At 50.8% G+C, this 27,556-nt stretch overlaps 1 protein-coding gene across 1 annotated transcript in view; it reads right to left on the minus strand.

Moving 5' to 3' along the window:
- Positions 1–26,055, minus strand: part of LOC122702572 (guanylate cyclase D-like) — a 41,455-nt gene extending 15,400 nt beyond the window's left edge. The window contains 16 exon segments of the mRNA XM_043916143.1: positions 855–1,047; positions 1,473–1,636; positions 4,634–4,782; positions 8,498–8,647; positions 8,925–9,099; positions 9,328–9,504; positions 11,980–12,060; positions 13,293–13,421; positions 13,548–13,618; positions 14,290–14,373; positions 18,241–18,595; positions 20,997–21,133; positions 21,136–21,291; positions 25,394–25,420; positions 25,423–25,512; positions 25,515–26,055. Of these exon segments, the coding sequence (XP_043772078.1) occupies positions 855–1,047; positions 1,473–1,636; positions 4,634–4,782; positions 8,498–8,647; positions 8,925–9,099; positions 9,328–9,504; positions 11,980–12,060; positions 13,293–13,421; positions 13,548–13,618; positions 14,290–14,373; positions 18,241–18,595; positions 20,997–21,133; positions 21,136–21,291; positions 25,394–25,420; positions 25,423–25,512; positions 25,515–26,055 (2,679 nt within the window).
- Positions 26,056–27,556: the final 1,501 nt, after the last annotated feature.

Here is a 27,556-nt window from a genome sequence, read left to right on the forward strand (position 1 = left end):
GGCCCACTTCATGTCCAGCCATCAAAGCCCATTTAGCATTTCTTACACTTCTCGGGCCACCCTCTCAAGCCTCAAAGTTTAGTACATTATTAGCCCATTGCTTGCCCGGGGCAACCACACCCAGGATGGACAATACTAGGAAGACAGCATCTCTTCCAGGAAGCCTTCCTTGCTCTTTACTCTACACATGTACTCCTAGCTGGATTAGAGGCCCTCTCAGCCTCCTCTGCCTCCCCAGATCATCAATTTCATAGTGGGTTGTCTTCCTCTTTTACCGACAGCACTGAGAGCTTCCTGTGGGCAGACACAGAAGCTGATTCATCTGTCGACCCTCACCTGGAACAAGTAGAATTTATTTTCCTACCTCTTGAATCTGGGCTGGGCTTTTGACTTATTTTGACCAATAGAATATGTCAGAAATAATAATGTGCCCAATTTCAGCTTAGACTTCAAGAGACTTCTGGACTTCTGTCTTCTCTCTCATAACCCCGGCACACCTTTTAAATAATACCAACTCATCTGCTGGAGGGTGCGGTACCATGTGGACCAGAACTGAGTTGTCTCAGCGAAGGCTCCAGAGTCCAGCCAAAATCAGCAGAGCTTCCTCTCACCTACACTGACCACAGATGTATGAGTGAGCCCAGCCGAATCCAGAGAATTTTCTAGCTGGACCTATAGGCTTGTGAGCAAGAAGAGAGGTGTATTGTTTTACACTATTGGGTTTGGGAGTTGTTTGTTACACAACAATAGCTTACTGATAAAAGGTGCATAAGTAAATGACTGGAAATATAGGTATGATGCAAACACAGTGTAGAAGAGAGAGAGATGGAATGCCTGCCTCCTAGTCCTCTTACCTTATACACGTCATGGTTGCCCAGAACCTCATCAGACAGTGTGTAGAGGTCATTGAGCAAGCCTACCATCTCAATGGGCTCACTCAGGGCTGCAACAGTGGTAAAGCCCAAAATGTCACTGAAGTATATGGTAACCTGATCAAAGTACTCTGGCTCCACGGCTACCCCCATTTTCAGAGCTTCAGTCACAGACCTGAAGGGATAGGAAGGGCCAGAGTCACAAGGTGGGAGGACCCTCTTTCCACAGTTGGAAGTGAGCGAGGGATATCTGTGGGAAAGTCCTGGGATGAGTGTCAGGGGTCTGGGATAGGTCTACTGTGTGCTGGTTCCCCTCCAGCGAATACCTGCCCCTCTCTGGACATTACTTCCTCTGAAGTCAGATGGGGGACTCTGCACCTTGTCCTTGTTCTCAAAGGAAAGAGGCAGCAGAAATTCAATACTCATGTGGACAGCACAGTGCCTAATGCATGCAAGGGCTCTATGAAAATATGATGGATAAACAACAAATGAATTGAATCAATTCATGGAGCCCAGCTTTACTGAGCACCTGCTATGTCCCAGCTCCCAGGTCCCATGCTCAGAGGCACTGAGGCTAGAGGCAGAATCAAGTCCACTCACAGGGGGAGCATCTGAGAGAGCAACCTTTCTGTCCTCTGTCTCTCCAGCTCTAGCTCCTCAGTCCGCTCCTAGATCAGGTCCTCCAGGTTTTGGGAATACCTCTCCAGCATCCGTAGCATAGAGTCAGCAACACTGGTCTTCTTGCCTTGGTTGATGCTTTTGAACTGAAAATGGAATGAAAAATCCCAATTTATCCATGAAGATCAGCATAGCACTTGGCCCTCAGGTTGAGAATCTAGGCCACGAGAATGAACCAGATATAGTCCCTGCCAGGAAGAGTTGGATGGTGGAGAGCAGGTAGGTAATAGGCAAGGGGTAGCAGCTCTGACAAGGGAAAGCAGAGACAGCAGGGAGGAAAAATGGGTTAGTTCTCTGTGAGGCAGACAGGCATGGGGAGGACATTGCAAAGAACCCATGCCCAGCGTTATATCACCATTAACAAACACTTTGGTTCTTACAAAAACACTGTGGAATAGGCATTTTTTGTTCTCAAAGATAAGTTGGTTGGGTGAATGGATAGATGGGTAGATACACAGAAGCATTTTATGTAGATTGTTCATGTATATAATCTATTTCTACCTCTTTATTTCTCTCTTTGTTCAAAAAATTTTTTTACAAAACAAAATTATAAATATGTAAGGGTACTGAGACCAAAAGAAAGTAAAAGCTAAAGAAGTTAATCCAGGAGTGAGGTCTATATGTAAAATGCAGGCTACGATTCGGTCACAATTTTGGATATGAGCTCCCTAGCAACAAAGCAAAGAGGGAAACAGCGATTACATAATATATGGAGTCCATGAGACATTGAAGCATTAAACTAGTTTCCCAGAAGGAACACAATTACTGCTGGTGCTGAACAGAGATAAGTACCTCTCCTAGGTCTTTGTAAGATGATGTTATAAATTGTACCTTCAACAAGAACCTTAGAGGAAACCTTGTTTCCTAAGGAGACTTGCTAGAACTTTTCCCAGTGTGGTTTGTACCTTACCAAAGGGCAATCAGTAGGAAAACCAAATTAATGATGATCAAAGTGGAGGAGTTTATTCCTGTCTAAATCCAGCATCTTGACCTGTGTGTGTGTGTGTGTGTGTGTGTGTAGGTGTTTATATCCAACCTTCATTAATACTGCTTTTCTCAGGCAAATGTCTGTAAGGTGGGGAGTGTCAGCAGCCCCTGAAGAGCACATATTTTATACTGTGCATTAGAAGCAGAGGCACAAGCTTTAGGTCAGTTGCCATGGGTGTGACAGCTGCTGACCCTGAGACAGCAACATGGACAAGAAGCTGACTGTAAGATCAACTCTGCAAGGAGGGATCCCACTTTATAATGAAGAAACAAAGGATCTGAGAAGTACAACTTGCTGAGAACAACATAATGGTGGAACTGAGTTTCAAACAGAGATCTATTATATATTAATTGTATCACCAGCCACCCCACAGAATTATTTTATCATTTGGAGTGTGTTTTCCATTGTTTCCCTTGCATTGCCCAGGAACAAAATCATAGGATATGCAAACACAATTATTTTTTTCTTTGTTGTTGTCGTTTAGTTTCTCAGTCATGTTGGGTTCTTGCGACCCCATGGACTGTAACCTGCCAGGCTCCTCTGCCCATGGGACTTCCCAGGCAAGAATACTGGAGTGGGTTGCCATTTCCTTCTCCAAGGGATCTTCTTGACCCAGGGATCGAACCCGAGTCTCCTGCATTGGCAGGCGGATTCTTTACCACTAAATCACCAGCGAAGCCCATTTTCTTCTTCTTTTACAACATTCATTTTCTTGCTTAATTGCATTGGATGATACTCCCAGAACAATCTCACATGAACATAGTTTCAGTCTTTCAACTTCAGGGTCAGTGCTCTTTCTCCTCATTCTCTCCTCAGAAAAATACTTTTTTTTTGCTTAGTTATTTCACTTGATGGTCACACCAGTGTGTCCAGTCGGACCAGAGTTAGTCCTTTTAGACATCACCTAAGGAGATCTGAGGCTCAACAGTGGAATTGATTTGGCCAAGGTGAAGTAGTAGGTAAGTGGAAGCATAGATCTGAATGCAGGCTCTCTGACTCTTAGCCTCCCCACAGTGTGATAAAGTTCTCATCTTCTGCATGTGGAGTATATCATGTGCCAGTCTCTGCCTTCTCTGCCACTGAACCTGAAGCAGGCTTTCCCCACAGTCACTCCTCACTCAGGGTAAGATCCTTCTTCCTTGCCTTGCTAGCCATGGCAATCTCTAACCCCTGGAAAGATTCTAGGCTGGTGTTTTAAGAACTGTCTTTCTGGCCTAGCTCTGCCACCCACCTTCAGAGTGGCCACTGAGAGCTCATTCACTCTGAGGTCCAGATTTCCCATAGGATGCCTGTATGTTTCTCCTGTCTTCCTAACTCTCGCTCCCTCATCACCTGTCTGGATGCCCCTCTGTCTCACTGAACCTCTCCTTGGCAAAATTCCACTGTGGCTGGGGAGTGGAGGGCAGGAAACAGGAGGCACAAAAGCTGTCACCTCAGGCTTGATGAGTTGGCCCTGTGAGAGCCATTAGCCGGCTCAGTCAGGTCCACACACACAACCTCCGCCCAGCAACTCGTCCAGGCTTGCCTCACCCCTCCCGGTGCAGTCCCCAAGGCCGGCCGGGGGTGGGAGGGGCAGTCCCCCTCATACCTTCCGCTCCCTGATGCAGGAACCAGGGCTGCCTCCATGACCACAAATGGCCCCTCTGCTCTGGTGCCAAGAGGCCTGGCACAGGGTCAGGGTTCCTAGCATCAATGCTGCAGAGGCAAACCACGGTCTGTGTTCCAGCCCCATCTTTCACTTCCTTGGTTACCTTTGGCAAGTCCCATCACCTCGCCGTGCCTCAGTTTCTCTCTTGTAAAGCCCAGATAATAGCAATGCTTCCTTGGAGGGCTATCAGGAGGGTTAAATATAAGCACAGGCCTTAGCATGGAGCTTGGCACTCAGGAATGAAGTGTCTATGAACCCGGAGTTCTGAGAAAGATTCCCTCAGATGGTAGACCTCAGGTTCCACCCTCAGGGGTGATGATGCTGGCCCATTGCCCCCTCTATGCACAGGATTTCCAGGACCCCGGCATGGGGGGTCCCCACTGGGCAAAGTGAGGTGAACTGATTTGCTGTTTCTTGTGAGCAGCCAGCTCCTCTGGTGGCACTGACCTGGCTGTAGATCTGGTCCAGATTGGGTCTGTCCTCTGGAGCCTCCTTCCAGCACTGCTTCATCAGCTGGATGCACTCGGGTGGCCCACGGTCAGGGGACACCAGGGGCTGGCACCGGGGAGGGGGAGATACCACCTTCCTGATGATTTCTGCAATAAACACAGACCAGCCAGTGGGGCTGAGGTCCCAAGGACAGCTGGAGCTAAGGCATGGGCCTGGGATCCTGAGATGGAGAGCAGGGTGGGCCTGTGGGGTGTGGACACCAGGCCATGAGAGTGTTCCTTGGCCTCTTGTTCTCTGCTCCAGGGCATTCTGGCCAGTGGTCCAGGATTGCTGTTTTCCTGGGCCCATTCCACAGTGTGGTGGGGGAAAGGGTCTCAGCTTGGAGAATGGAGCTTGAATTCTGGATCCACCACCACGTCTCTATGAGATGGTGAACAACACAGCCATCTCTCTGAGCCTTGGTCTCCCCGTCTATGAAGTGAGCTTAATAAACTGCCTTCCCGAGATGAGTGCTGAGGAAGGAAATGACAGATGCTAGATATTGGGGTGCTAGGTTCACCCCAGCCCGTGAACCCTGCACAACTTGCCGCTGCGCTGTTGCCAGCAATATCTAAGAATGTGCTCACGACCTGGGCACTGCAGCTGTCTGGCAGCCCCACCACCCGGAGGCCATCTGGTGTCGACTCTGCACAACTGTGAGGCAAGACTCTCTGCTTTGCCTGTTTGCCATCGTCACGACTCTTTTCCCAGGACAATCCCTTCTGTGAATCTTCCTGTCCCTGTGCCACATGATAAAGACCACAGACTAAGTCAAGCTCTCACGGATCAGCGATCCAGCTCTGTCTCTGCCACTTGCTATCACTCCGTGCCTTGATTTTCCTGCCTCAGGCAGCCCTGGGATGCCTCAGGGAGCTGAGAGATTCATGGGCACCCCGAGAGAAGGTGAGGCTGGGTACAAAGCTCAGGCCTTCAGCGGCACCGGAGGAGATGTCAAGATTATCCTTCTAATCCTCGGCAAGCTATGCTATGTCTCTGAACCTGAGTCTCCCTCACCGGGCTGTTAGGGGTGGAACAGGGTCATTTCTGAGGAGGGTTGGGACCCTGCCCAGAGGAGGCGAAGAGGTGGGTTCCTTGGAGAGAAAGTTCCTTGGAGAGTCAAGAGAAGCTTCTCTCTGGACTTCCCTTTGCTGGCCTCCTTGTTGGGGGAAGCCCATGATTCATTGTTCCATTGTACAGACAAGGAAACTGAGGTTCCGAGGAGGTGGTAACATCGGTCAACTGAGCCACAGGGCCAGTAAAAAGTAGATGCTAGAACTGGGCCTAATAGCCTCCCAGCCTGCACTTTTTTCTCTGCCCAGAGGTTCCCAGTCTACAGGCATCAGACCCTGAGGGCCTCTGAGTAGAGGATCAAGGAAGCTGTATATGCTCATAAAGGAGTGTGCACAGATGGAACCCATAATGTATCACACACACACATGTCCAGCTCTTTTTCAAAAGCATTCGAATGGTGTTGTGATGAATGAAATACAGATCTATTTCAAAGTGTTGCTGATTTCAGAGCAGATTTTTGTCTCTGGGCATTTTCTCAGTCACCAGATATTAAAAGTCAGATAGTAGCATGTGAGTCTCCTAACTGTTTTGTCATTAAAGTTGAGTTCTCACAGGCAGTCATTTTGGGAACCCCTAGCCCAGGCCAGGCCAGATCTTGTGTTCCCTCCCCAGGCTGAGCCCACTGTCCACATCCAGCCCATCACTGGGATGGATCAGTCCTGCTGGCCGCTGGCCAAAAGGCCGTACATCCAGCTCCATGGAAAAGATGCTCCCTGGATGACTCCAGGAGATTTTAGGGCAACACCACGAGCCTGCTGGGATCCCAGACCCACAGCTTCCTGCTGGGGAGTCCTGCCCCTCTCTGAGCCTCACCACATTCATCTCTGAAAAGAGTGCACTAACCACCTCACGGCATTGTCCAATGGCATAACACATATGAGAGTGCTTAGGAAACCACAAGTGACCCCCCACACACAGGATCTTAAAAAGATGCTATTTCTGGGACTTCCTTGGTGGTCCAGTGGTTAAGAATTTGCCTGCCAATGCAGGGGATAGGGGTTCCATCCCTGGTCAGGGAAGATTCCACATGCTGCAGAGCAACTAAGCCCAAATGCCATGACTGCTAAGTCCAAATTCTAGAGCCCATGAGTCACAATTACTGAGCCCGTGCTCCGCCGCAAGAGAAGCCACTGCAATTAGAAGCCCATGCACTACCACAAAGAGTAGTCCCCCACTCACTGCAGCTACTGCAAGCCCATTCATAGCAATGAAGACCCAGCACAGCCAAAAATAAATAAAATTTAAAAATTAATTAAATTTTTTTTCAAAGATGCTTTTTCTAAGAGCAAGGAGGTCCCCTTCTAAGTAGGAGACTGGAAAGAACCTGGGATATTCCCCACTCGCACACCCCTAAAACCACCCAGGGTCTATCATGTGCAAGGCTCTTGTCTAAAGCATTTCACTGAATCCTCACAAATACTCTTGGAGCCAGGCAGCATGGTCCCTATTTTACAAATGAAAAAAACTGAAGCTCAGAGTCTGAAAGAGATTTACTCAGAGTCATGAGGTGAATTGGTATAGAGCTGTGCTCAAGTCCATGTCCCCCAAAGGCTGCTCTGGACATTTCACTCCCTGAGACCAGGAAAAGTGAGCCAGGAAGTAGCAGGTCCGGGATTGACAGCCCAATGCAGGGGCGACCCTGGGGTCCCTGAAGTCTGAAGAGCACTGGCCTGAAGGCCCCTGCATGGCAGCATGACTCACAGACCCCATCTGGCTGTTTGCCTCTCCCACCCCCGCAGCAGGCAGATGTCAGCAAGTTGAGGAGGGGGGCAGCCAAGGAGAGGTGAACAAATGGTGTGACCAAGCCCTCCCCCTTCCCACTCCTCCACCCCATAAATTTGGGGTCTGGAATGCTCATGATTCATGGAGCCATACTTTGGTGGAGAAAGGAAGTGAGGCCAGGCCTCCCTGTGAGTTACAATTCTCCATCTGGGGTGGGAGGGAAGTGGGCTCCATCACTGCATTACTGCCTGTGCTGAGGGCTGAAATGCAGGGTATCCGTGGGACAGGTCCCCGGGATTGGACAGAGGCAGCTGGGGGTGGAGGGGCGGGGCACAGGCTACTGAAAGAGCAGCGCAGAGTCCAGGGAGCCCTGACAGAGAACAGAGAAGCAGAGGTGTTGTTTCTGAAGTTGGGCCCTGGCACTGGGGTCTGAAGAGAAAAAAATGTGTAAGACCAGGTGATGATGGGGAAGGTGTGAGTGATTACCCCAGAAGCACCAAAATGTGCTTCAAGGAGCCCCACTCAGGCAGAAGACCAAGTCCCCAAACACCCAGCAGACAGGTGACATCAGACAGGCATTGGATGCCTGACACATTTTAAAATTTGATCCCCACTCTAAAGGTGGGAAAACTGAGGCTGAGAGAGGGTAAGCAATTAGTGTAAGGTCATGCAGTAAGTGATCCAGGGGAAGAACAGAGGTCTCCATAGACACAAAGTCTGTGCTGGGCAGCTGGATGGTTAGGGCATAACCACCTCTGGACATGGCAATAACATTGGGAGAGGAAGAAAGGGGTTGGGCTTTTACCCAGAAACCAATGTTTTTGGTTCTAGAGATGGTGAGCTGCCATTTTGGTAGTTGCTAAAGGCTGCTTGGCTTAAGCCAAAGAAACCCATTTCTCATCATCAAATCAGGCACGTGTGTCTCTGTGGTTATTTTCAGGCCCTGATTTCCTCATGCTCACAGAGCTACCCAACTACGTGGGGACTCTGCCAGAGACAGGCTGAGGAAGGAGGAGGAGGATAATGTACCTTCTGCTGGGAGCCCCGGGGAACCGTAGGGCGGGCCTCCGGTCAGCACCTCCTGCAGGATAATGCCGATGCTGAAGGTGTCTCCTCTGAGGGTGCCCCGCCCGGGTGCTCCAGGCCCCCACAGCAGCTCCGGAGCCATCCGCAGCAGCTCTGCAATCACAAGGCAGGGCCACATGGCCGTCACTGGCGGACCACCCAAGCTGGCCAAGCTGGGTGGGTGCTTCATACAAGTTGTGTCATTGCCCTGTCCCTACAGTCCCAGAGGAGGGAGGTGCTTCTGCCCTCCTCCATTCACAGGTAAGGGTCCTGGGGCTCAGAGAGAAAAAGCCGTCCACTCCAGGTCACACCACAGGAAGTGCTGGAGGACTGGACATCTGTCCCTCTCCTCTTCCCTCCAAAAGTCTGGTTTAAACAGAGGCCTCAGCACCTTCTGGCAGCCCCCTGCCCACCCCTGAGCTGACCTTCTGGGGCTGGCTCTGAGCATCCAGGAGCTCCGCATAACCATGGTCAGCGACCTTCAGCACAAAGCTCCCATCCACCACGCAGTTTCGGGACTTGAGGTGGCCATGAGGGAAACACCGATGGTGTAGATACTGCACCCCCTAGTAGAGTGGAATCATGAGGGCCTGTGGTGAATGAGAAGGACTTCTGCTTCTCTCAGAATTCCCACAGACCCCAGGAAATCTCCCTGCCTCCCTTCACCCTTTGCCGCACTGTTCAGATTTTTCTCAATAAGACAAAGTGGAAAATGAGGCCTGGGAAATGAGCCTCTCTTGTCTCCCTTCCCTCCCTGTTGCCCTCACAGCTCCAGGCCTGGGAAGGGTTCTCACATGGATCAAATCCAGCATCAGGGAGGCCTTGAAGGTCCAGTCCAGCCGCAGAGCCTCATTCCTTAGCAGGTCCTCCAGGCTGCTCCTAGCACAGTGCTCCAACACCAGAGCACTAACCCCACCGGCCACGAAGAAGCCCAGGAAGGTGGTGATGTTCTTATGCCACAGCTCCCGCATCTGCCAGCACAAAGGCACCTTAGCAGCCCCTGGGGACTCTCAAAAGTTGGACGTCTGGCCCCCTGTACTTAGAACCCAGCACAAGGCTGAACACAGAGAGGCATCAGAAACATTGGATGGATGTGATGGGTGGACGGATGGATGAATGGATGGGGTAGATAAAGGATGAGTGGATGGATGGATATATGAGTGGATGGATGGATGGATGGATGATGGATGAATGACAAATGTGTGGATGGATGATGGATGGAGAGAAGGACAGATGGGTGAGCCAGTGAAATGAGGGCATGGAAGCATCATGGATGAATAAGTCACTACACTGTAGCCAACACCACAGAATATGCATCTACACCTATTCTCCACCTAAGTGACACCATGGATGCGGAAACTGTAAAATCTCTCTCCAAGACTCAGAGACAGATGAGGAGTAGATCAGAAGGGATCAGGGACAAGCAGAAAGTAGCCCAGCAGGTCAGAGAACTTGGACCCCACCAGCGATGCTAGCATTTGCCCAAAGGAAAGAGGGGAACATTGTCTGGCATGGCTTTCCTCTGAAATACAGTTCAGGGGTCAACTAAGTGAGGGAAACCTACATACTCTCCCCACTTCCTTAGAGAGCTGCATGCTTATTAGTATATGTGGTGAGGTAAGAATGGCCTCAAATCCTTTAACCCTGCTGCCATCAAGAGGTTGGGCTGCTGACCCCTCCCTTTGAATCTGAGCAGGCCAGTAGAACATGGCAGAAGTGAACTTGTGTGTTCTGGGTCTAGGTCTTAAGAGACTGACATCTTCCATTTCCTGTTTCTTGGAGCCCTCTTTGTTGGAGGCCTGAATGGTCATAAGAATTCCCTCCATCCCAAGTCACCACACTGGTGAGATCACATGGAGAGGCCCTGAGATTATACTGAGTGGAAAAGCAGGTTCTGTTGAGTACACTTTTCCAACCGCCCAGCCAAGGCATCAAGCAGGCAAGTAAAGTCATTTGAGGCCCTCTGGACAAGGGGTCAGCAAACTTTTCTGTTAAAATCCAGATAGTAAATATTTAGGTTTTGAAGGCCTAGCAGTTTCTGTTACAAATACTTCTGGCATTGCAGTGTAAAGGCAGTCACAGACGGTTACATACACGAACTTGTGTTCCAATCAAATTTTTTCTACACAAACAAGAAGTGGGCTTGTTTGACCTGAGAACCAACTACTGACAGTCCATTTAAAGCTGAAAACCACCGAGTAACCCCCAATCAAGGCCAAGTGGAACAGAAGAACTGCTTGGCTGAGCCCTGTTCAAATTTCCTACCACAAAATTGTAAGATATTATAAAATGGTTGTTTTAAGCCACTAATTTTGGGATAAGTTTTTACACAGTCATAGATAACCAAAACAGAATATTAAATGTTCTGAGAAGTCCTGTGCCTAAGCCAAGCAATTTCTAAACTCATTTGACCACACATAGGACCTTCTCTTTTAAGAAACATCTACACGCCTCAGTTGTAAGATGCCCACTGCGGAATGTCTAACCTAATCGTTCATCACTTAATCTTTCTGAATCTGATTTCAGATGACATGATGTTGGAAGTAATAATAAAATTCACCATTTGCTAAAGGCACTTTTCTTGCCAGAGACAGTTCTAGGTTATTTTATATACTCTCTCTGTGAACACTAAGTCACTTCAGTTGTGTCCAACTCTTTGTGACCCCAAGGACTGTAGCCTGCCAGGCTCCACTGTCCATGGATTCTCCAGGCAAGAATATTGGAGTGGGTTGCCATTCCCTTCTCCAGGGGATCTTCTCGACCCAGGGATTGAACCCAGGTCTCCTACATTGCAGACAGATTCTTTACTGTCTGAATCAGCAGGGAAGCCCTCCTAATTCCCATTTCATTAGCTCCATTTTACAGGAAAACTAAGTGTCCTAGGGAGGCAGAATTCCATCTGGGATCTTCCTGACTCAAATCTTAATGCTCTGCCCTCCATCCCACAGTGCTTCTCAAGATGGTGATAATCTCAGAGGTGAAGGGGCTTATGTGAGTAGTGATGACAAGTGGCTGGAAGTTCCCCGAGAGAAGGGATCCTATCTCTCTTCTCCACTGCTGTGTTCCCAAAACCCAGAGCATAGAAGATGCTCAGAAAACAGTGGATGAATGAATGGGTGTGTGGAGGGATGAAGGGTACAAGATGAGGTCTTTCAGCGGTGCTGATCGTACCCTGTGATGATAGTGGTGGAGATGTCTGTGCCCCTGGTAGTCTCGGTGATGATCATATGGGCTGGGGGGGGGGGGGTGACATGGGGGATGCTGGTGTGGGATGGTGACAGTGATGGTGCATATCTGTCATGACAATGGGCCAGTGATCATGGTAATACTAAGCCCTTCCTTTTTGGAGGCTAGAAGCTTCTGCATTGAGTAGGGGCCAATCCAGATCTGTAGGGGTCTCCTGATAGCACCCCTCCACAGCCCACCCTCCATGCCCTCTGCCCTACCTTTCTCAGGACACTAAGGCAGCTTGGCCACAGCTCAGGGGCTGTTTCACCTTCAAATCTCTTCAGCCACACCCACTCTCCCTGTTTAAGAAAAGACGGCAAGAGTTTACCCGCTGCTGGTCCCCAACTGGAGTCAACTCCTCCACCTCTCTCAGCCTCAGCTTCTTCCCCATACGTGTGCTCTTTCTGTGTGCTCCAAGCCAGGAAGAACCTGGCCATTGGAAACAAAGAGTTAGACTTTGTCTCCTTCAGCTGACAGACCTGAGATCCACCACTTTCTAACTCTGTGACCTTGGACAAGGGACTTCAGTTCTCTGAGCCTCATGTCCCAGTTCTGTAAAGCCAGGATGATATCCTCACCCACATGGAGAAGGCTAACAAGAAAGCATGTTAGCTCCTGGCCTCGGGCACCTACAACATCCCAAACCCAGCGAAGTGAGGGGGGCTCTGTGACCCAGAGACCCTAGGGGAGGAGAGAGGGGAGGGTGAGAGAGACAGAGGCCTCAAGCTGGGGCTCAGCCCTTGCCCAGAGCTTTCTGTAACCTTCGCCCTCTCTCCTCTCATCACTGGTGGATTCCTGCCTCCTCAGCCTGGCCCAAAGTGCTTTCAGCGGAGTAGACAAAACATGTTTTGTATATCTTTAAAGCCTCCTTTCAGCAGAAGAGAAAAAAAGATGGGATTCTTCAAAGGAGAAGGTGGAAAGAAGGAGCATGAGCCTCATGTGGCTTCCCATAGAAACCATTAACCTGGTGCATCGACCATGAGACGCACAACAGGAGACTCAGAGATCAGTCAGTTGCTGGATTTGAGATGCCAGCTCTGGAGACATCACAGTGTCCTCAGCAACTTTAGTATCTGACTGGTCTCACCTCTGTCCTGTCAGCCGGTGACCCAGGCTCTGTCCAGAAGCTGTCCTGGGCCTGGGTGCTGCCCCACACTCAGGGCCTTGGGGACTCCAGACCTCACCACCCCTTTCCAAAGCCAGCAATAGAGTGACCTAGGTTGGCCCAGTGCTGAGAGGTCCCGGGCTGGACTCACACCAGCAATGCCCGGGTCCAAGTGGCCGGGGACCGGTTTTTTCCCAAGTCAGATCACAAAACATGGGTGACTGTGAGTTGGGAGTCCTGCTTCCCACTTCTAGCCCTGCCACCGACTTGCTGTGGGGCCCAGAAAAGTCACTGTCTGTCCCTCAGCCTCGGTTTCCTCTGCCATAGCAGGAGGGGGGCATACAGAGACGCTCTGGGTTCCCTCAGCTTCTCCCAAACTGACAAGAGCTCTCAAAACCTGGGCCTGGGGGGGGCAGGGGCCCTCACCTGGTACAGAGCCATGTTGGCGGGCTCCTGGGGGGCCGGTAGGCTCCTTGCTGACCCCTGGGCCACAGACCTCAGGCTCCCGCTGTCTGCCACACTTCTTGATCCACTCACACTGTCCACGTGCAGCTTCTGGAGGTGGTAGGTGTGGTCAAGAGCTAGACTAGCTCTGTCCACGCTCTGCCCACCACCCCCAGCCTGGCGTCTGCCCCCCGCAAGCCTGTGCCTGCCATCGCAGCCTGGTGCCTGCCCACCCACCTGTCTGCTCAGGGGCCGCTGGATGAAGGTGAGCTCCTAGGCCATCAGCAGGATCCGGTGGGGGCCTGCAGCTGCCGGATGCTCCATTTGGAGGTGAGCAAAGTGAAGGACAGAGAAGATGGAGTTGTCACCACCACCACCCACCCACATGGCTCCTCAGAGATGCCTCTGACCCAGAGCTCTCCTGGTCCTCCCCGTTTTCCTGCCTGTCTCCCCCATCAGTCCCCGCTGGGCCAAGAGGGCACCACTGAGCACTGCCCCTCAGAGCCCCTTGGTCTGGCTCAGGGCTGGATGGACCCCAGGCCTGATGTGTCTTCTGGTCCCCAGCCTCGGTGTTTCCAACTCGCCTGGGGGCAGAGGGCTGTCCCTCTTGGATGTTGCTGAGGTTCAGGGGGCACAGAGGACTTCAGACCCAGGAATGATTGTTTTCAAAGCTGAGGAGCTCTGGGGTCATCCTGACCAAGCCCTCAATGCACAGGTGTGTAGACTGAGCTTCAGGAAGGACGGAGTCTTGTCCGGGCTTCTTCCTCAGGTCTCTAAGGACCTCCCAAGAGGCATGCCCACCTTGACAGGGCCCTGACCCAGGCTCTAGGATGGACAGGAGGGCAGAAGGGCAGTCTTGAGGTTGGGATGGAGGGTGGGAAAGCTCCCTGCAGATGCTAGGGCTGTATACACAGCAGGGAGGCCCAGCAGGGTGGGGGGCACAGAGGGCAGAGCAAGGCTCAGGAGACCAGGATCTCACCTGATGAGGCAAATGAGGGCCCCGCCGGCCAGCACCAGGACACAGGCCAGGGCCAGAGCGAGGAGGCCTCGGGGGGCTGCTCACCTGTGCAGAAAGCAGGGGCGGCATGAGTCCCCGCGGTAATTAACAACCACACAGGAGCTCGGCCCCTGCACTCCGCTCCCGCACCTGTTGGCACATGGGGACACAAAGTCCTGCCCAGTGCCACCTCTACCAGGGGAAGGCACAGAATGGCCCCGGACTGTGGACTGGTCATCATACACACATCTGATTCCCAGCGCTGCTCTTAGGGTTCTCACTTCAGGCTCCTGGTCTCAGGGGCCCCACAGACCCTGCACAGACCCCGTGACTGTCCTAACCACACTCTGGCCCTTATCTGCCAGCATGCCAGCATATCAGCCCACTAGACTGAGAGCGGCTGGACAGCAAGACCTGTTTCTTATTCAACTCGGGGCCCCTGGGCACCTTAAACAGGGGCTAGACAGGCAAGATGCTGAATAAAAATGGTAGATCCCTATCAATGATTATTCTACTTCTTTTTTTTTTCTTATTTTTTATTTTGTCATACATTGATATGAATCAGCCATAGATTTACACGTATTCCCCATCGCGATCCCCCCTCCCACCTCCCTCTCCCCCCACCATGGGCTGCTCATTACCTATTTCAGCAGTCAATTTCAGTGTCATTCACTTTGACTGTTAGAAGAGCCTGAATCTTACACTGAATCTTAATCTCTCTAGCTGTCATATCAGGATTGGGTGTGTAAAGTCTTCTTGGGACTGCTGGGCAAGATGGGGGGAGGGCCATTTGGGCAACTCCAGCATCAGCCTGGGCTGGCAAGGTGGCAAAATGCCAGGCCCTATTCTGGAGAGAGGACAATGATCTCCTCTGTCACACAAGTTGGGGGACCATCTCTTCTTCCTTCTTTGCCTCCCTCCCTTCCTTCCTTTTGCTGAAGGACAGCACTGTCCATCTGCCCTCTGATGAGCCTCCTTCAATTTTAGTCCTGATAATAATAACAGCAGCAAATAGCTTGTAGCACTTATTATTCTGTTGCTTAGTCGCTAAGTTTTGTCCAACACTTTTGCAACCCAATGGACTGTAGCCTGTCAGGCTCTTCTGTCCATGGGATTCTCCAGGCAAGAATACTGAAGTGGGTTGCCATTTCCTTGTCCAGGAGAATCTTCCTGACCCAGGGATTGAACCCAAGTCTCCAGTATTAACAGGTGGATTCTTTACCACTGAGCCACCAGGGAAGCCCATTTATGGTACTCCTGTTTATCATATTGCACTAAACACCTGTTCTAAGGATGTCACATATCTCAACCCAGTTATTCTGCACAGTGACCTCTGGAAGTAGGTATGATCATGATCATGATTCCATGGAAGAGGAAACAGAAAGACAGGCAACTGTCTCTGAGTGGCAGAGACTAGGTTCCCAACCACCGCCCGCCCTGCCCCTCACCCAGGAAGGAAGCTTGACTCCTGATCTGGAGGAGATAAGAGAGGAAGCATAGACAGGAAAGCAGTCCAGGTCCAGGGAGCAGCAAACACAAAGAAACAGGAGCGTGGCTGGTGTGTTCAATGGGAGGAAGACAGAGGGAGCTGAGGGTGGCAAGGGTTCTGGCCATACTCTAGGTGAGGCGAGCCTCTGCAGGCTCTGAGCAGGGGAAAGCCAGATCTATTAAAATATGTTCCAAGGATCCTCCAACTGCCATGGTGAGGTCCAGCGACAAGGGTAGAAGCACAGAGGCCTGTTGGGAGGCTGCTGTGGTAATCCAGCAAGAGATAATGGGGTCTGGACCAGGAAGGAGGCAGGGGAGTGGTGAGCAGGGCTCTGCTTCTGGACAAATTCTAAAGATGGAGTCCCCAGGGTTTTCTGATAGGTTGGGCCTTGGGTGTGGGGAGACAAGGGTACCTGAGCCTTAGGGAGGATGGGGTTGCCATTATCTGCAGTGGGAAATGCTGGGGAGGAAAATGGGAGGAGGCTGGGGGCAGGTCAGGAGTTCAGTTTCAGACAGTGTCAAGTTGAAGACACCATCTAGGCATCCAAGTAAGAGGGGCTGCTGAGCAGTGGCAGAAGCCTGAATGAAGCATCGAGCTTCATTCAGAAGCTGATAGAGCTTTTATCATAGAACCGATGTTCTTGAAGACCAGCCCCAGGCTACACTCTCTGGGGGTTTCTGTCTGGTGGCAGAGAGAGGGACAGCAGAGATAACACCACACAGTGTGGTCAAAACTGTGACAGGGGCAGCCAGAGGCTGATGGAGATCTTCATAAACACCTCCACCAGCTCTGGCTCACAGACTTTACCCTCTGACAGGAGTTTGCTCATTCATTCAATAAATCCCTCAGCAAACATTTCTAGAGCACTGTGTGATGAGTTCAGTGCCGAGAACTGAAGATACAACCGCAGATAAGATTCAGAGTCACTGCCAGCACCATGATGGAGCTCACCGTGTACTGGGGTTGGAGGGCAGGTGCTCTAAGCCAGTGCAGGGACAATGTTTCATTCATTCCTCCTTCCCCGGGGCTGAAAACAGTGCATCATGCCCAGTAAACCCTCAGTCAATATTTGTAGATGAAAAGAGAGCCAAAGAAACAACTGGGTGAAAGTTTCTTTGTATGACCTCCTATTATTAGTCTGGGCACAGGTGGCACTGGTCTTCCCCAACACAGGACACATACCCTAAGAAGCTATGCCCCTAGAGACTGTGTGGAGCACAGTGGTAGCACCACCCTCCCATGGTTCAGATTGGAGAGTTATTCTGGAAGGAAAAAAAGGATTTAGCCAGGCAAGGCCAGAGCACTCCAGGATGAGGAAAACACACGTGCTAAGGGAGGCTAGAAAGGGTGGCATGTGTTTGGGGAAAGACAAAGAGGAACAGTATCAGAAGATGGGGCAGGAAGGATAGCAGGGTCTGGGTTATGGGATAGGGGAGTGGATGCTGAAGGCTTAGGGCAGGCAGGGATGAAAGCAAGCCTGGCCAGATCTGAATTTACCCCCCAACAGCAGTCACTGCAAGTAGGTGTGCATCAGGAAATGTGGGTGCACTTGGTATACATGTAGGAGTGAGCTCATCTCTACGTACATGCTTGTATGTCAGTGAAATTTCATCAGGGATCAAAGTCTGGGTGGATGAATGTCAGAAAAGAGAATGTATGAGTCTCATGTCTCATACTGGAGAAGGCAATGGCACCCCACTCCAGTACTCTTGCCTGGAAAATCCCAAGGACAGAGGAGCCTGGTGGGCTGCAGTCCATGGGGTCGCTAAGAGTCAGATACAACTGAGCGAATTCACTTTCACTTTTCACTTTCATGCATTGGAGACGGAAATGGCAACCCACTCCAGTGTTTCTGCCTGGAGAATCCCAGGGACAGGGGAGCCTGGTGGGCTGCCGTCTATGGGGTTGCATAGAGTCAGACACGACTGAAGCGACTTAGCAGCAGCAGCAGCATGTCTCATACTCCCCAGTGGTCATAAGGTAAAGGGAATCTTGCCCTTGCAGTAGATAGACTTGGGGCCTCCTGTGTAACTGTAGGCAAGTTACCTAAACTTTCTGAGCTTCAGTTCTCCATTGGGGCCCATAGAGGATAGTATCCTTATCACAAAGCTGTTTAGGAAGTTTAGCGAAGTTCAGGAGAGCCGAGAGGTGGAAATGTGCTCTACAAATGGGTTAGCTTGCTGGGCTGAGGGAAGGCCTTCCTAGGCTTCCCTGGAGCTTCACAACCCTTGGTGCAGTCTAGTGGAGGGTCAAGTCTCTTCCTTGCTCTGCTCTTCTATAATTGTCCACATGGAGAGCCTTAATGAATGATGGATGGATGGATGAGTGAATGAATGATGGATGGATAAATTGATGGATGGAGAGATGGATGGATGAATGAATGGATGGATAGATGGATGGGTGGATGGGTGGATGGACAGATGAATCAATAAATGATGAATTACCTCTTATGCATAGTGTATTAGGGTCAAACCAGCAGTTGGAGTCACGAGCTGGAGGGACTCCTCCTGGAAAGTGGATAGCCCTATTCAGGGGCTGTACTTGCCATGTGTCTGCGTCCAGGGTGTGGGTGGGAACCAGCTGGCTTCCCCGACCATCTGTGTCCAAAATGACGTACTGAGCCAGCCTCCTTCCCTTCTTATCTGTCCGGATCCTCTGGTTAAAGCCAGCCACATCCAGAGACCCTGTGTTGTCCCCCAAGTGGGCCCCTGAGAGTCCTGCCCCATGGCTCTCAGAGAGGTTCAGGGCTTGGGCCAGCAGGACAACAGCATCATAGATGGTTCCAAAGAGCAGGGACACCTGAGGAAGAGAGAGTCTTTTAGCTCCATAACCCCATCATAGGCTCCCAGACATTTCTGAGTCCTGGCCCTCCTGCCCTCAGCAACTGTTTGAATTACCATCCCCTTTCCCCATCCACAACACAGTCCTCTCTTTAGTCCCACCATTACCTCAGTCCCCACTCAGAAGCTTCACTGTCTCCATGGCTACCACCATCATGCCGGCCACCACCACCACCCTCACCACTTACCTAATACTTCTAAAACAAAACTCCCAATTCTGTAAGGTTCTTCACGGTTCTACTGCACCAAACCCCATTCCTCCCAAATCTGAAGAACTGGAACTACCACCTGTCCAGTCTCAAGCCTAGGCTTGATTCCCAATTCCTGTCTCTCTCCAGTTCACCATCAAATCTTTTTAGGTTTATATCAGAATTTGTTCCCAATCTAACTGACTTTTCATCACCTTTACTCCTGCCACCTGGGTCCAAACCCCCTTCACTGTTTACCTGAACCATACAGGAGCCTCCTAAGGGCCTCCCAAGGCCTCCCTGCTTCATCCAGCCCTCTTTAGACCACTCGCCACAAAGCAACCAAACCATGTTTTTAAAACAACATAAATCATTTCTTATTTAAACCTTGCTGGTTGTCTCCCATTTCACTTATGATAACTTCAGATGCCTTACCCGGTTTTCAAAGCCTCACATGATTGGGCCCCAGGCTCATCTCGGAGCCCTCGCCCCATCACTCATGACAGTCCTGCCACCCCACACTCCCGCAGCTGTTCCTCTGGCCACTGATGTTCACTCTGCCTCTGGGCCTTTGCACTTGCTGTTTCCCCTGCTTGGTTGCTCACCATTCATATCTTCACCCAACTGCCTCCTTATCATTCAAAACTCAGCTCGAGTGCCACCTCCTCCAAGTGAACTTCTCTGCCTGTCCTGTCTCTTGTTGGCACTGCTCCATCCCAATTACTCTCTGTTGCTTTATCCTGTTTTACTTTTTTGATGACACAGTCACTACTTGAATTTGTCTATTAAGTTGTTTGGTTATTGTCAGTCTCACCCTAATAGAATGGGAGCTTCTTGAAGGCCAAGTCTGTCTACCCATCCCCATATCCTTGATGCCTGGCACAGAGCCAAGTGAAAGGGACTCAACCCACATTTGTCAGATGAATGACTACTTGAATGACCCTCCATCATCATTATGGAGGTTCCATGATGGTTCCATGATGATGATTCCATCATCATCCACATTCCCATCACCAGCTCCAGACACTGCTGTCTTCTTACCACCAGGAAGTAGCCATCCTGGGAGAGACTCAGGCAGCTGAGTCCTATGAAGCAAAACTGAGCCGGCAGCCGCATCCCCAACCACCCATGTTGTGTGTGTGTGTGCTCACACACATATTCACACACATATATGCTCTCACACATACACACACACACGCTCACACACAAACATACACACACACTGCTCATACACACATGCATGCTCACACACGTGCATGCTCTCACACACACATGCTCACACACACACATGCTCACACACACACACACCCAGAAACAGATCTGTAGATCTTCAGATCCACAGCAGTGACTTCAGAAAACCTTCCCGCTCTCCCACACTTCCATCACTCCCTCTTTCTGACCTCCACAGTGTGTTAGAGAAATGTGGGGAAAGGAGAGGAAGAATGTGTGTGAGAGAAAGAGCAGAAGGGTTGGAGATGGGAATCAGAGGAACTGAGTTGAAGACAGAAAAATGGAGGCAAAAGAGACACAAGAGAAGGAGAATCAACAAAGTGGCCAAGAGAGTGAGAGACATGAGAAAGAAGTGAGATGGACAGACAGACACACACACACACACACGCTCACACACACACTCAAGCTCACACACACACACGCTCACACACATACATATGCTGTTACACACACACACATACTCACACACACATGCTCACACACACACGGCTCACACACACACATGCTCACACACACACATACTCACACACACACTGCTCATACACACATATATGCTCACAGACACACATGCTCACACACACATGCTCACATGCACACGCTCACATACACACATGCTCACACACATATTCACACACATATATGCTCTCACACATACTCACACACACACACGCTCACACACAAACATACACACACACTGCTCATACACACATGCATGCTCACACACGTGCATGCTCTCACACACACATGCTCACACACACACATGCTCACACACACACACATCTATAAGAGATAGAAAGAGACAGACAGACCAAGACACTGTCAGATAAGGCACAGGCCATGTGCCCACAGTGGAGAAGGAACCGGTTGCCAGGGGGGTGAGGAACGCTCACACCTGCCTGCACCCTTGCCCCTTGGGTCCCGTGAGGGTCTGCGCTGACCTACCTGCTCTGGCTCCAGGTGCACACTCACCTCTCCATCAGCCCTGGCAGCTTCAAAGCCCATGTCTCTGAGGCTGAACTCCAAGCTGATGGTCAGCACTGCATCGTATGCCTCCCACAGGGGCCCGCTGGTGCCCAGGCCCGATAGGAGCAGTTACGGTAGGGCAAGGCGAAGAGCAGCGTGTCATAGGGCAGGAAGACCAGCCTCCCATCTGTCAGGCCCTGGGCCCATGCCTTGCTCAGCAGGGCGGTCTGCTCGGAGCCACCCAGGAGTGCTGAGGGCATGCACAGCACCACAACTGGGGGAGAGGCCGGGGCTCACCCTCCAGGCCTTCCCCAGGCTTCTGTGGCCCTGGAGAGCAACTGCAACTTGCGGTCCACCCGGCCCCCTTTGCTGTCCCTCTCTTCCTCCCACCCCCTCAGTCTGGTGCTTAGTTGCACAGTCATGTCCAACTCTGCGACTTTATGGACTGCAGCCCGCCAGGCTCTTCTGTCCATGGGATTCTCCAGGCAAGAATACCGGAGTGAGTTGCCATGCCCTCCTCCAGGGGAATCTTCCCAACCCAGGGATCGAGCCCAGGTCTCCTACATTGCAGGCAGATTCTTTACCATCTGAGCTACCCGGGAAGCCTCAGTCTGAGGGAAAGAGGAATTTCCCCTTTATCTGATGCTCTCGCAACAATCACAGCCAAGGCTGATAAATCCGGGTTTAACCTGGTGAAAAAAAAATCCCCTCAGCTGAGGACAAATTTATATTAATATGTCCCTTCCAATCTTCCCACCAAGTAATTCTGACCAAATTTTCACCCTTCCTGTGCCCCACTGGCTCTGAAAATTGCTAATATTTACTGACATCTTGTTATGTGTTGTCCTAAAGTACTTTAACAAACATTTACGTGTTCAGTTAACAACAATATGAAGAAGTATATTCAGGACTTCCCTGGTGGTCCAGTGCCTAAGACTCTGTGGTCCCAGTGCAGGCGACCCAAGTTCTTATAGGCCACAACTAAAGATCCTGCATGCCACAACTAAGACCCAGCACAGCCAAATAAATAAATAAAAATAAATATTAAAGAAAAGAAGTATGTTCATCATTATCTCTACTTTCAGATGAGTAAACCAAGGCACAGAGAGGTTAAGGAGTTGCCCCAGGATACACAGCTACCAGGGTGAGAGAACCAGTCCTGGAACTCAGGAAGGCTGGCTCCCAACTTGTAATCTTTTTATAGTTTAACATTTAAAAAAATTTTAGATAATTCATATATCATAAAATTCACCTTTTAAAAAGGGTATAACTCAATAGTTTTATATACAAGGTTATGAAACTACTACCACTATTTAATTCTAGAACCTTTTCATCACCCCAGAAAGAAATCCTATACCCAATACTGGTCACTCCCTATTTCTCTTCCCTCCTAACCCCAGGCAACCACTAATCTACTTTCTATCTCTATGAATATGCCTCTTCTGGACATTTCATGTAAATAGAATTGTACAATATGCAGCCTTTTAAGTCTGGCCTCTTTCAGTTAGCATAATGTTTTCTAGGCTCACCCATGTAATAGCCTATGTCAGTACTTTATTCATTTTTACCATTGCACAATATTCCATTGTATAAACAGTTTGTTTATCCATTTATCATTGGCTTGTAACCTCAACTGTGGTTCTGAGAGGCATCCTCGAGGTCTGAGCAGACATGAATACATTCCCCTTGGCCTGTGTAACAGAAATGAAGCCCATGATCATAAAGCAGGTAATTCCATCCCCAAGCACCCAGGACAGAAGAGAATCCTGCCCAAAATAAGGGCCCCATGTAGCTACCCAAGTAAAGGTTTTTGTATCTTGGGTTCCTGACAAGGGTTATAACCCCTGCCAAAAAAGGGCCACCACTTGTTTTGGCTAGGGCCAGGTTCCTACTGAAATTGCTTCTCCAGAAAAATCCAGGAATATGGAGCCATCAAGAAAGGCCAAGGTTCTCCATGCTAAGGAGGGATTCTTATCCAGGAATAGGGGGCCTTTGTGTAGAAGACGGAGCCAGGAACCCTGGACTCTGCTGACTCCTGGGTGGCCATGATATGTGGACTATGGCCTCAAGCCACCCCTCTCTGGCCCCCAAATAGTGGGTAGGGCCCTGGGAGAAATATCCACCAAGACTGAATGGAAACAAAACCGGGACTATCTTGGTCCCCTCTCCTCCTCCCTGCTTCTCCTTTCAGCTTCTCCTTTCTCTTGAGGCACTTTTCTTCATGTGGCCACAAGGGAGAGCTACTCCACACAACAGGTTAAAAAGGTTGAAAAGATCAAAGTCCACATTGATTACAGTCAAACCCTTTATCTGCAATAGTCCATCTCATCTTCACAACCCCATGAAGTAAGGGCTTTCATTAAGGTCATGTCCCTGACAAGGAAACCAGTGCACAGAGAGGTTTAGTGACTTGCCTGAGGCCACACAGCTGGTAGGAAACGGGTCCAGGAGCGGGATCTCGGTAATCTGATTTCAGAGAATGTGCCCCTAACCACTCTGCCTTCTGGTCACCACCATGGCTGGAACTCAACCCCTACAACAGGAGTGGAGCAAGAGTCTACTGAGGCTTCCCCATCCACTTCCACCGTGCTCCAGCCACACAGAAAAGAACATGTTCATCCTCGTAATCCTGCTACCAGGCTCCCTCCATTCCTTTGCTTTAGCTGACCTCTCTGTCAGTAGTTCCTCCCCCTGGTTTCCATCTGCCATCAGCTTCCATTTTCAGGCCCTCCCCTGGCGTCACCTCCTCTGCAGATCATGCCCCGCAGGCTCTGGGCCATATCCGCATCTATCTCCCGCCAGACTCAGCTCGCCCTGCTGGTGCCCGGCCAGCTCCTCTCTGTGTCCCCAGAGCCCAGCGAGGATTATGCACAGGATAGTGCTCAGTGACTGTGTTTGAGTGAAGTGGGTACAGAGCCCTCGAGCCTGCGAAATAGGTCTCATTAGCCCATTTCCCCTCTTGTCAAACTGGGCTCAGAGAAGCCTGTCTTGAGGGGCGGCGGGCACATCTGGGCCAGGCCTCCCCCTCCACTCAGCTCTAACTCACTGCAGGTCTCACGAGCTCAGAGGCTGCCCACCCTGGCCCTCCTCGCTGGCACCGGCCTCGCATTCCAAAAAGATAGAACACAGCGCCTGGTCTTTGTGGCTCTCAAACTGTTGCCAGCGCCACAGAGAGAAGCACATTTTAGCTTGGTGTGCTCTCAAAGCTGGGAATAGGAAAGGAGTAGCTCAGGAAACTGGAAGTTTCGCAGAGTGACACTTTCCCCAGCTGTCTGCCCTCCATCCTCACGTTCACCACTTTATCCTGTCCTAGTCAGTTCCATTCTTGTCCCTCTCTTTCTGTTTCAGTCGCTTCCTTTTTTTTTTTTTTTTTTTGTAATGTTTGTCTTTTTTTTTTAGATTTTAATTAATTTCTATTAGATTCATTTTGTACAATATATTTTTTAAAATTATTTTTTTTATTTTTTGGTGATGCCACGTGACCTGCGGTACTAGGGATCAATCCTTCATCCCCTGCATTGGAAGCACAATTCCTAACCACTGGACCACAAGGGAAGTCTCCGGCAATGCTAGGCTTGATTCACTAAACTGGTTTCTTGACCAAATGGCCATGACCCACAGCTTGGAAAAGCTCTAGTTCAGATGAACACTAAGCATCTTCTGTCTTTCAGAGGCTACCACTCCCCTACACCCCACCCCACCATGGCTCTCTGTGCCCAGCTACTTACTTAAAGACAGGCCAAGTGCCACCTCCTCCAAGAAGCCTCCTTCCTCCAGGGCCCAGCCCCATACTCCTGTTGTTCGCCAAGCCTCCACTCCCTGGGGTGTCCGTGACGTCTATCATAATCTCCTGCTTATACACCTGTGTCTCCATCACTCAGTCGTCCCCTAGAGAAGCCACTGTCTATCCCATTCTTCAGGCAACCCGGCTCCCAGCAGAGCAGGGACTTGATGAATGCAGGAAGTCTTCCATCAGTCAACAAATCCATGAAGGTTCTGACTCTAATTTCAAGAAACTAAGAATGGCTTTAACACCCTTCCTGGGGCTCAGGTCCTACTACACTCTCTTTTTCTTCGTTCTACCAGGGAAGAACCAAGAAAGCCCTTGGCTCCCACTCCACAAGTGACACATACACTGGAACTCAAACTCCAGCTGTGCTGCTTGCCAACTGTGTGACTTGGGTCTGCTACATACCTTTTCTGAGCTGCAAAGTGCAGACAGCAGCAGAACTTTTAATAGCTCACAGGGCTGCTCTGGGGTTAAATGTGAGCCTGTTGTCAAGGGCTCAGCCTAGTGTCTGATACAAGAAAACTCCCCATCACCAGCCATGTGAAGTCTGGGCTAGGGTAGGAGGAAGGCACCCACATACACTTACTTTTCAGGCCATCCACACTGCAAAGGGCTTCAGGACCTCCGTGGCCCCCTGCTCCCCAGGTCCCAGAGAGGTCACCAGCCCCACAGGGAGCCCATGTGTCCTGAGAGTCATGGCCAGGCAGTAGCCAGCCAGAAGTCCTGGTGGGAGAACACAATGGCCACGTGAGCCCAGTCAAAGTGTCTCATGACAGACAGCAGCACGCAGACTGCCGAAGGCAAGGTGGGCACCAGCTCACCTCCTCCCCCTGCATCCCCACATGCCCAGGAAAAGAGGGTCTTGCCCTGGCCTTGGGCCAGCACAGCTGCAGCTGGGCAGTAACCAGGATTGACGGGGCCCACGAAAGCAGCCACGGTGTACTTGTGGGCCAGGAATGTGGCCAGGGCACTAGGGCTGTCACAGCCTGTGGGAAGAACCACGGAAGCCAGGCGTGAGCCCAGCATTAGTGAGGGGTTCTGGGTGGCTTGGTCTACAGCCAGCTGGGCAGCCACACTGGGGTGGGCCTGGGCAAAGATGGAGTCACAGTCCCAGGGACCCAGCACCCCCAGAGTGAAGGTCTCTGTGCCCCAGGCCAGATCAGGGAGGGAGCCAGCCCACAGGAGAGCACCCCAAAGCAGCAGAGAGAGAAGTGGCGGGGAAGGGACTGTGCTCGGATGGCTGAGCATGGACCCCCATAGGCCCGGGCGGAGTTGGCAGGCCTTTCCTTGCAGCAGTGTCTGGGACCGATCTTCAGGATATAAGCCCTCCCACAGTCCTGGGAAACAGGGGTAAAGACAAGGCTTGCTTTCCAGCATTCCTGGCCGGTGCTTCCTGCATGACTTTGAGGCAGACACCCCTCCTGCCCCCAGAACCTCAGCCTCTTCATTGACTAAAAAAATGAGGGATTCAGATCCTTGATGCCCAAAGACCCCCAGATCTGGGGACCTAAACCTCCTTCCCAGAACTGGCTCACAGCCTGTGATGCTCCCACTCAGTCCTAGACTGGAGTGTGGACTCTGGAGTCAGAGCCAGCCAGACCCGCTCACTGCTTCCCATCCTTGTGGCCCTAGGCCAATCTCTGAAGTTCCTGAGGTTTATTTTTCTCTTCTGTAGAATGCAGATGATGGAACCTACCTTGTGGAGTTATTGTGATGGTTAAATGACACACGGTGAAGCACGTAGCACAGTCCCTGGTACTTCTATGTTCAATAAATCTTACCTCTTTCAACCTATTATTATTTCTTCCTTCACCCGTCCTCCAAAGTGGGCCAAGTTCTCCCTCTGAACCTCCCCTGCCTCTCACTTCTCAAACCCAGCACCATCCAGAGCACTTAACTCTGCAGGACTCTGAGGGCCACACGGCACAAGCAGTGCCTGGGTCTGGGTAGCATCCCCTTGTGTGTTTGTGGCTCGAGGGGCTACAGTGGGGATGGTCATTGCAGTGAGTAGATAAGTGAGTAGGCACTTATTAGATGGAATAGTTATCATTATCACCACCACTGTCATCACTGTCGTTGGATCTCTGAGGGAGGCAAATGTACCATGGGGTAGAGACAGATGGATAGGGGAGTGAAGGCCTGTGTTGCAGTCCTGCCCCTGCCCCATTCATAACCTCAGCCTCCCCATCTGTAGAAGAAGACAGCTTTCCAGGCTGGCCAGCTCTGAGCCCTCCTGGCTTGTGATGCTACATTTCTTCATCTCAGAGGCCGGTGACTCGGGGAGGGCTGCTCGTCCACCAGTCTCTGATGGACCCTCTGTACACTCCCTCCTCTTCTGCGGTGATGCTCTAAGTGGTCTCTCTCCTAGCATCCTGCCCCAAGGGATGAACCCCTCGGAGCAGCTGGGTTTGTCCTGGGCTCACAAACAGTGAATCACTTCCGGGTGGGAACATAGGCATATGCTTCCAATACTGATGACAGACACCTCTCCCTTCAACCTCTACCTCCCGAAGCACCTGTGATCCACTGCTTTACCTGGTGCTTCTAGAGGCCCTGAGGAGAGATCACTCATCTTCCTTTTGGGGTGAGGGGTGGGGGGACTGACTCTGGGCAGGGCAGCAACTTGCCCAAGTTCTCACCAAAAGTTAAGGCTGAGTGGAGACGAGCCAGGCTCCCACCTCCCAGTCAAAGACAAAAATCACCTCTTTTATTGAACACTTAGAACATCAGAGCTGAAGAATCCTGGAGA

Source organism: Cervus elaphus, chromosome 1 (assembly GCF_910594005.1).
Source record: "Cervus elaphus chromosome 1, mCerEla1.1, whole genome shotgun sequence".
NCBI lineage: Eukaryota > Metazoa > Chordata > Mammalia > Artiodactyla > Cervidae > Cervus > Cervus elaphus.